The 10244-nt window shown below is 34.1% G+C and overlaps 1 protein-coding gene across 1 annotated transcript; it reads left to right on the forward strand.

Annotated features, from left to right (window-relative positions):
* Nucleotides 1-1078: 1078 nt before the first annotated feature.
* LOC132708734 (uncharacterized) lies at nt 1079-8778 on the forward strand. The gene is made up of 2 exons (XM_060681282.1): nt 1079-3074; nt 5835-8778. The coding sequence occupies exons 1-2, from the start codon at nt 3035-3037 to the stop codon at nt 8336-8338; spliced, it is 2544 nt and encodes an 847-aa protein (XP_060537265.1). The 5' UTR covers nt 1079-3034; the 3' UTR covers nt 8339-8778.
* Nucleotides 8779-10244: the final 1466 nt, after the last annotated feature.

Consider the following 10244-nt stretch of genomic DNA (forward strand, 5'->3'; position numbering starts at 1 on the left):
CCAGAAATTTGGGCATGCTTTTGGATTTGACCGATGGACATATGGGGGACCGCATTCGGGATTTCAATACCAGGTTGAATAACAAATTAATTAATTTAGAAATATCACTCACTATTTCAACTATCAATCGTATAGAAAAATCACTGAAACAAGTAAGAGAGAAAGTTTTGACATTGATTCCGGGGGATGTTGTTGACGAATTTGGTAAAAGACAACAAGGGTCATGTGATAAAAAATTCAAAACCATCAAAAAAAAGAACATAAACAAATTTCAAAACTTGAAGTCGCAACAGCATCACTTAACAATCAAAACACAAGATAATTGGGTTAAGAATATTTCAGAGGTTGAGGTCCCGGATGATGTCTTGAGGTTTCTCTCTTTAGGTTCGAAATTTTCCGTGCCACCAAGATGCAATGAAATCTCAGTCAAACGTTTAATTGCTGATGTAGAAACTATAATTAAAGTTGTACCAGAGAACGCAAAAAATACTGTAAGAGCTAAGTTTACTAATGTATTGACTAATTTTTTAAAACAACCGGCAAAGCGTAGCTATATAGACATTTTGTTAAAAAAAACAAAAAAATTTTTTAAGGATCACGCTGAGTTGGTCGTTTCTAGGGCCGATAAAGGGAATGTGACAGTTATTATGTCTAAAGATACATACATTCAAAAATCAAACGAAATTCTGATGGATCGGACCTATTACGAGCGTCTCAGATGTGATCCTACATCTACTTACCAACAAAAAGCTAACAAACTTGTCAAATCATTAAAAGATCAAAAACAATTAACACATGAGGTAGCCAAAACTTTAAATATATATAATCAAACTTGTCCTAAATTTTATGGCTTACCCAAAATACATAAACCCCAATTGTCCTTAAGACCGATAATTTCATCAATTAATGCTCCGAACAGTAAACTGGCTTCATTGTTGACTCAGGTTTTAACCAAAGCATATAATAAGAATAATGATTATTTCACAGGTGATTCATTTGAGTTTTCTTCATTTATCAATGACAAACAATTACCTAGTAAGTATGTTCTTGTGAGCTTGGATGTCGTCTCTTTATTTAGTAATATTCCATATAATTTGGTAGAAAAAAGTATAAAAAAACATTGGAACAGAATTAGAAACCACACTGATTTGTCACAAATTAGTTTCCTAAAGATACTTCAGTTTGTATTTGATACAACGTATTTTAGATTTAACAATGAATTTTACAAACAAAAATTAGGTACACCGATGGGTGCCATCATTTCTCCAATATTAGCTCAATACGTTATGGATGACCTACTTGAGGTGTGCGTAGATAAGCTGTCGTTTCAGTTACCATTTCTGAAAAAATATGTGGATGATATAATTACTTCCATACCTGAAAGTTGCGTGAGGGAAACTCTCACAGTGTTTAACAGCTATGATGCACACATACAATTTACAGTAGAGGAGGAAATTGATAAAAGCGTACCATTTCTGGACACTAAAGTGATCCGGAACAACGATAACAAAATTATATTAGATTGGTACATAAAACCGACCAGTTCGGGGAGATATATGAATTTCCACTCTTACCATACAACGAAAACAAAAATAAATTTGGTCATAGCATTAAAGACACGAATAGAGAGGATTTCTCACCCATCACTAAGACAAAAAAATCTTAATAAGCTTTACGACATGCTGATTAACAACTCATACCCAAGTAGGTTAACTAAAAAATTGTTATATAGCACGACCCCACTAAGAGCTCCAAACCCGCGGAACACGGTCGTCCACTCAGATAGCCCAGAAATGGACGATCTGAGATGTTTTTATTTTTCATTGCCATACATTAAAGAATTAACGACCACACTCACAAAAATTCTGAGAGCACAAACAAATATTAAGATAGCATATAAACAAACAAAAACATTGGGGAGTGTCTTTAGCAAACTAAAAGATAAGGATGAGGTACAAAAGAATTCAGAAGTAATTTATAGCATCCCCTGTAATCAGTGTGATCAGGTATACATAGGACAGACATCGCGAGTACTTAAGGATAGAATTACGTCACACAAGAGTGATTGCAGACTCAATAAGAACACCTGTTCATTAGCAACACACTCTAACCAAATGGATCACGATGTTAACTTTGTTGAAACAAAAATTCTCCATAAAGAAAGCAACTACAACAAAAGAGCAATTTTGGAAATGGTGGAGATCTTCTTGGAACCGAAATCGATCAATAAAAGATCTGACATTGATGGCCTCAGTGTGATCTACTCTAATGTCTTAACTTTACAACCAACCGTCAATCGAATTGCGTTTGCTGATAATAGTGTCGTCACAATGTAATTATAATTTAGAAAAATAGTCCCAAGCCTCTATACATTAGGTGCCTTGTAAACAAAAAGGAGGTAACAAAAGGAAAAAAAGAAGGGAAAAAAACTGGACGGCTGGCGGTAGTCATATTAATAAAACCTTTCCATCATTTGCGTTTTGCGTTTGAAGTAAAATTCGTTTAAATAAAATGTAACAACAATTTCGTCTAGATGGCTGCCCTCGGTTATAATAATTAACGGTCGTATTTGATTCTTTCTGTTATCCGGATGAGTTTGGTGTTGGCCTATAATGGCACTGTAGCAGTAAGTACTTTAACTAGAAGACTTTAGTATTAAATAACTAAGAGCCGCTTTCATATTGTAGCCCCTGAAGAAGAAAATAAACATTTTCGAAAGCTTGGTGTAGCACAAAAGCCTTTTATTTGAGCCCTCATCAGGACCGATACCCCAATTAACTAAAATTTGTTGTTCAACTAGCCGGTCACGACTACCGTTTTGTGTATTTTACAGGAATGGGGTTTTTCCAATCAATAAAAGCTCGATATGGAAACGAAGCAGTTTCACTACTCAAACAATGGGCCAGGCTCGGCAGCAAACTATCATCGTTTGGAAACAGGAAGATATTCTTACTCAAATGCAGACAGACAGGGATCATACCGAGACACATTACAGACGGGACCAGAAATTTGGGCATGCTTTTGGATTTGACCGATGGACATATGGGGGACCGCATTCGGGATTTCAATACCAGGTTGAATAACAAATTAATTAATTTAGAAATATCACTCACTATTTCAACTATCAATCGTATAGAAAAATCACTGAAACAAGTAAGAGAGAAAGTTTTGACATTGATTCCGGGGGATGTTGTTGACGAATTTGGTAAAAGACAACAAGGGTCATGTGATAAAAAATTCAAAACCATCAAAAAAAAGAACATAAACAAATTTCAAAACTTGAAGTCGCAACAGCATCACTTAACAATCAAAACACAAGATAATTGGGTTAAGAATATTTCAGAGGTTGAGGTCCCGGATGATGTCTTGAGGTTTCTCTCTTTAGGTTCGAAATTTTCCGTGCCACCAAGATGCAATGAAATCTCAGTCAAACGTTTAATTGCTGATGTAGAAACTATAATTAAAGTTGTACCAGAGAACGCAAAAAATACTGTAAGAGCTAAGTTTACTAATGTATTGACTAATTTTTTAAAACAACCGGCAAAGCGTAGCTATATAGACATTTTGTTAAAAAAAACAAAAAAATTTTTTAAGGATCACGCTGAGTTGGTCGTTTCTAGGGCCGATAAAGGGAATGTGACAGTTATTATGTCTAAAGATACATACATTCAAAAATCAAACGAAATTCTGATGGATCGGACCTATTACGAGCGTCTCAGATGTGATCCTACATCTACTTACCAACAAAAAGCTAACAAACTTGTCAAATCATTAAAAGATCAAAAACAATTAACACATGAGGTAGCCAAAACTTTAAATATATATAATCAAACTTGTCCTAAATTTTATGGCTTACCCAAAATACATAAACCCCAATTGTCCTTAAGACCGATAATTTCATCAATTAATGCTCCGAACAGTAAACTGGCTTCATTGTTGACTCAGGTTTTAACCAAAGCATATAATAAGAATAATGATTATTTCACAGGTGATTCATTTGAGTTTTCTTCATTTATCAATGACAAACAATTACCTAATAAGTATGTTCTTGTGAGCTTGGATGTCGTCTCTTTATTTAGTAATATTCCATATAATTTGGTAGAAAAAAGTATAAAAAAACATTGGAACAGAATTAGAAACCACACTGATTTGTCACAAATTAGTTTCCTAAAGATACTTCAGTTTGTATTTGATACAACGTATTTTAGATTTAACAATGAATTTTACAAACAAAAATTAGGTACACCGATGGGTGCCATCATTTCTCCAATATTAGCTCAATACGTTATGGATGACCTACTTGAGGTGTGCGTAGATAAGCTGTCGTTTCAGTTACCATTTCTGAAAAAATATGTGGATGATATAATTACTTCCATACCTGAAAGTTGCGTGAGGGAAACTCTCACAGTGTTTAACAGCTATGATGCACACATACAATTTACAGTAGAGGAGGAAATTGATAAAAGCGTACCATTTCTGGACACTAAAGTGATCCGGAACAACGATAACAAAATTATATTAGATTGGTACATAAAACCGACCAGTTCGGGGAGATATATGAATTTCCACTCTTACCATACAACGAAAACAAAAATAAATTTGGTCATAGCATTAAAGACACGAATAGAGAGGATTTCTCACCCATCACTAAGACAAAAAAATCTTAATAAGCTTTACGACATGCTGATTAACAACTCATACCCAAGTAGGTTAACTAAAAAATTGTTATATAGCACGACCCCACTAAGAGCTCCAAACCCGCGGAACACGGTCGTCCACTCAGATAGCCCAGAAATGGACGATCTGAGATGTTTTTATTTTTCATTGCCATACATTAAAGAATTAACGACCACACTCACAAAAATTCTGAGAGCACAAACAAATATTAAGATAGCATATAAACAAACAAAAACATTGGGGAGTGTCTTTAGCAAACTAAAAGATAAGGATGAGGTACAAAAGAATTCAGAAGTAATTTATAGCATCCCCTGTAATCAGTGTGATCAGGTATACATAGGACAGACATCGCGAGTACTTAAGGATAGAATTACGTCACACAAGAGTGATTGCAGACTCAATAAGAACACCTGTTCATTAGCAACACACTCTAACCAAATGGATCACGATGTTAACTTTGTTGAAACAAAAATTCTCCATAAAGAAAGCAACTACAACAAAAGAGCAATTTTGGAAATGGTGGAGATCTTCTTGGAACCGAAATCGGTCAATAAAAGATCTGACATTGATGGCCTCAGTGTGATCTACTCTAATGTCTTAACTTTACAACCAACCGTCAATCGAATTGCGTTTGCTGATAATAGTGTCGTCACAATGTAATTATAATTTAGAAAAATAGTCCCAAGCCTCTATACATTAGGTGCCTTGTAAACAAAAAGGAGGTAACAAAAGGAAAAAAAGAAGGGAAAAAAACTGGACGGCTGGCGGTAGTCATATTAATAAAACCTTTCCATCATTTGCGTTTTGCGTTTGAAGTAAAATTCGTTTAAATAAAATGTAACAACAATTTCGTCTAGATGGCTGCCCTCGGTTATAATAATTAACGGTCGTATTTGATTCTTTCTGTTATCCGGATGAGTTTGGTGTTGGCCTATAATGGCACTGTAGCAGTAAGTACTTTAACTAGAAGACTTTAGTATTAAATAACTAAGAGCCGCTTTCATATTGTAGCCCCTGAAGAAGAAAATAAACATTTTCGAAAGCTTGGTGTAGCACAAAAGCCTTTTATTTGAGCCCTCATCAGGACCGATACCCCAATTAACTAAAATTTGTTGTTCAACTAGCCGGTCACGACTACCGTTTTGTGTATTTTACAGGAATGGGGTTTTTCCAATCAATAAAAGCTCGATATGGAAACGAAGCAGTTTCACTACTCAAACAATGGGCCAGGCTCGGCAGCAAACTATCATCGTTTGGAAACAGGAAGATATTCTTACTCAAATGCAGACAGACAGGGATCATACCGAGACACATTACAGACGGGACCAGAAATTTGGGCATGCTTTTGGATTTGACCGATGGACATATGGGGGACCGCATTCGGGATTTCAATACCAGGTTGAATAACAAATTAATTAATTTAGAAATATCACTCACTATTTCAACTATCAATCGTATAGAAAAATCACTGAAACAAGTAAGAGAGAAAGTTTTGACATTGATTCCGGGGGATGTTGTTGACGAATTTGGTAAAAGACAACAAGGGTCATGTGATAAAAAATTCAAAACCATCAAAAAAAAGAACATAAACAAATTTCAAAACTTGAAGTCGCAACAGCATCACTTAACAATCAAAACACAAGATAATTGGGTTAAGAATATTTCAGAGGTTGAGGTCCCGGATGATGTCTTGAGGTTTCTCTCTTTAGGTTCGAAATTTTCCGTGCCACCAAGATGCAATGAAATCTCAGTCAAACGTTTAATTGCTGATGTAGAAACTATAATTAAAGTTGTACCAGAGAACGCAAAAAATACTGTAAGAGCTAAGTTTACTAATGTATTGACTAATTTTTTAAAACAACCGGCAAAGCGTAGCTATATAGACATTTTGTTAAAAAAAACAAAAAAAATTTTTAAGGATCACGCTGAGTTGGTCGTTTCTAGGGCCGATAAAGGGAATGTGACAGTTATTATGTCTAAAGATACATACATTCAAAAATCAAACGAAATTCTGATGGATCGGACCTATTACGAGCGTCTCAGATGTGATCCTACATCTACTTACCAACAAAAAGCTAACAAACTTGTCAAATCATTAAAAGATCAAAAACAATTAACACATGAGGTAGCCAAAACTTTAAATATATATAATCAAACTTGTCCTAAATTTTATGGCTTACCCAAAATACATAAACCCCAATTGTCCTTAAGACCGATAATTTCATCAATTAATGCTCCGAACAGTAAACTGGCTTCATTGTTGACTCAGGTTTTAACCAAAGCATATAATAAGAATAATGATTATTTCACAGGTGATTCATTTGAGTTTTCTTCATTTATCAATGACAAACAATTACCTAATAAGTATGTTCTTGTGAGCTTGGATGTCGTCTCTTTATTTAGTAATATTCCATATAATTTGGTAGAAAAAAGTATAAAAAAACATTGGAACAGAATTAGAAACCACACTGATTTGTCACAAATTAGTTTCCTAAAGATACTTCAGTTTGTATTTGATACAACGTATTTTAGATTTAACAATGAATTTTACAAACAAAAATTAGGTACACCGATGGGTGCCATCATTTCTCCAATATTAGCTCAATACGTTATGGATGACCTACTTGAGGTGTGCGTAGATAAGCTGTCGTTTCAGTTACCATTTCTGAAAAAATATGTGGATGATATAATTACTTCCATACCTGAAAGTTGCGTGAGGGAAACTCTCACAGTGTTTAACAGCTATGATGCACACATACAATTTACAGTAGAGGAGGAAATTGATAAAAGCGTACCATTTCTGGACACTAAAGTGATCCGGAACAACGATAACAAAATTATATTAGATTGGTACATAAAACCGACCAGTTCGGGGAGATATATGAATTTCCACTCTTACCATACAACGAAAACAAAAATAAATTTGGTCATAGCATTAAAGACACGAATAGAGAGGATTTCTCACCCATCACTAAGACAAAAAAATCTTAATAAGCTTTACGACATGCTGATTAACAACTCATACCCAAGTAGGTTAACTAAAAAATTGTTATATAGCACGACCCCACTAAGAGCTCCAAACCCGCGGAACACGGTCGTCCACTCAGATAGCCCAGAAATGGACGATCTGAGATGTTTTTATTTTTCATTGCCATACATTAAAGAATTAACGACCACACTCACAAAAATTCTGAGAGCACAAACAAATATTAAGATAGCATATAAACAAACAAAAACATTGGGGAGTGTCTTTAGCAAACTAAAAGATAAGGATGAGGTACAAAAGAATTCAGAAGTAATTTATAGCATCCCCTGTAATCAGTGTGATCAGGTATACATAGGACAGACATCGCGAGTACTTAAGGATAGAATTACGTCACACAAGAGTGATTGCAGACTCAATAAGAACACCTGTTCATTAGCAACACACTCTAACCAAATGGATCACGATGTTAACTTTGTTGAAACAAAAATTCTCCATAAAGAAAGCAACTACAACAAAAGAGCAATTTTGGAAATGGTGGAGATCTTCTTGGAACCGAAATCGGTCAATAAAAGATCTGACATTGATGGCCTCAGTGTGATCTACTCTAATGTCTTAACTTTACAACCAACCGTCAATCGAATTGCGTTTGCTGATAATAGTGTCGTCACAATGTAATTATAATTTAGAAAAATAGTCCCAAGCCTCTATACATTAGGTGCCTTGTAAACAAAAAGGAGGTAACAAAAGGAAAAAAAGAAGGGAAAAAAACTGGACGGCTGGCGGTAGTCATATTAATAAAACCTTTCCATCATTTGCGTTTTGCGTTTGAAGTAAAATTCGTTTAAATAAAATGTAACAACAATTTCGTCTAGATGGCTGCCCTCGGTTATAATAATTAACGGTCGTATTTGATTCTTTCTGTTATCCGGATGAGTTTGGTGTTGGCCTATAATGGCACTGTAGCAGTAAGTACTTTAACTAGAAGACTTTAGTATTAAATAACTAAGAGCCGCTTTCATATTGTAGCCCCTGAAGAAGAAAATAAACATTTTCGAAAGCTTGGTGTAGCACAAAAGCCTTTTATTTGAGCCCTCATCAGGACCGATACCCCAATTAACTAAAATTTGTTGTTCAACTAGCCGGTCACGACTACCGTTTTGTGTATGTATATATATATATATATATATATATATATATATATATATATATATATATATATATATATATATATATATATATATATATAGTATATATATATATATATATATATATATATATATATATATATATATATATATATATATATATATATATATATATATATATTATATTATATATATATATATATATATATATATATATATATATATATATATATATATATATATATATATATATATATATATATATATGATATATATATATGTATATATATATGTATATATATATATATATATATATATATATATATATATATATATATATATATATATATATATATATATATATATATATATATATATATATATATATATATATATATATATATATATATTTGTCAATCCGCTGCAGTTGGATGAAGATGTAGAGTACGGTTTAGCGCTGATTGGATTCCACTCTTACAACAACATTCCCAACATAGATAAGGGTCCGAATAAATTTTACTACTTCGATAGTAACAATAGAGAAAACGTAATTGAAATTCCGACCGGGTCCTATGAAATTAGCGACCTACATTAACGAACATCTGCCAAAAAATAAGGAAGAGAAGAATACGATCCCACAGTTAATAGAGGAGATATCAATCAAACCCAACAATAATACGATAAAGTGTGAAATCTACAGCCCCGTATACGGGGTAAACTTTAAACAACACTCGGACAGTATCGGAAAATTGTTGGGGTTTTCACAGAAAATTTTGGAGCCCAATATTATGCATTCCTCAGATTTACCCGTGGATATAATAAAAGTGCGAACGATACATGTAGATAGTAACATAACTTCTGGAGCGTTCTACAACGACAGACCTTCGCACACAATTTACGAGTTTGCCTTGTCCGTCGATCCGGGGTACGCCATCGACGAAACTCCTAAATATCTAACATACTTGCCAGTAAACAAACGACAAATCTACAACATTACCCTACAGCTTCTGGATCAAAACTTTGAGTTGGTTAATTTCCGAGGTGAAGAAATCATCATTAGATTGGAACTTAAAAAATTAACGTAATGTTGATTTTCAACTCAATCGGAGCCGCTGGTGAATATAAAAAAGCGAACATCCAAACGGTAGGGTTAGTAACAAAACCGAGGCGTATCCGTAAAGGTCGTCTTACATTGAGCAACAAACAATTTCTCCGATCACTGGGCTACGATGTTATCGAATCAAATATTCGACATACACAGAAAGCCAAAATTTGATGAATCTATTCAGCGCGTGGAGATCCGCACCTATCATCCCTTTGTGAAATCTTTTTTGAACAACGACACCATTGAGATCACGATCAATCAAGGAGATGCCTGGCTGCTTATGTACGACGCTGCTATTTGCATTAAGGGATCGCTGAAACGTCCCACGGGA

The sequence above is a fragment of the Cylas formicarius genome, unplaced genomic scaffold (genome assembly GCF_029955315.1).
Source record: "Cylas formicarius isolate icCylForm1 unplaced genomic scaffold, icCylForm1.1 PGA_scaffold_12__32_contigs__length_19106922, whole genome shotgun sequence".
Taxonomy (NCBI): Eukaryota; Metazoa; Arthropoda; class Insecta; order Coleoptera; family Brentidae; genus Cylas; species Cylas formicarius.

Coding starts and splice junctions, on each gene's coding strand:
- LOC132708734 (XM_060681282.1), top strand. CDS start 3,035: ATGGACATATGGGGGACCGCATTCGGGATTTCAATACCAG. Junction 3,075..5,834: donor ATTCGGGATTTCAATACCAG/GTTGAATAACAA, acceptor TGTATTTTACAG/GAATGGGGTTTTTCCAATCA.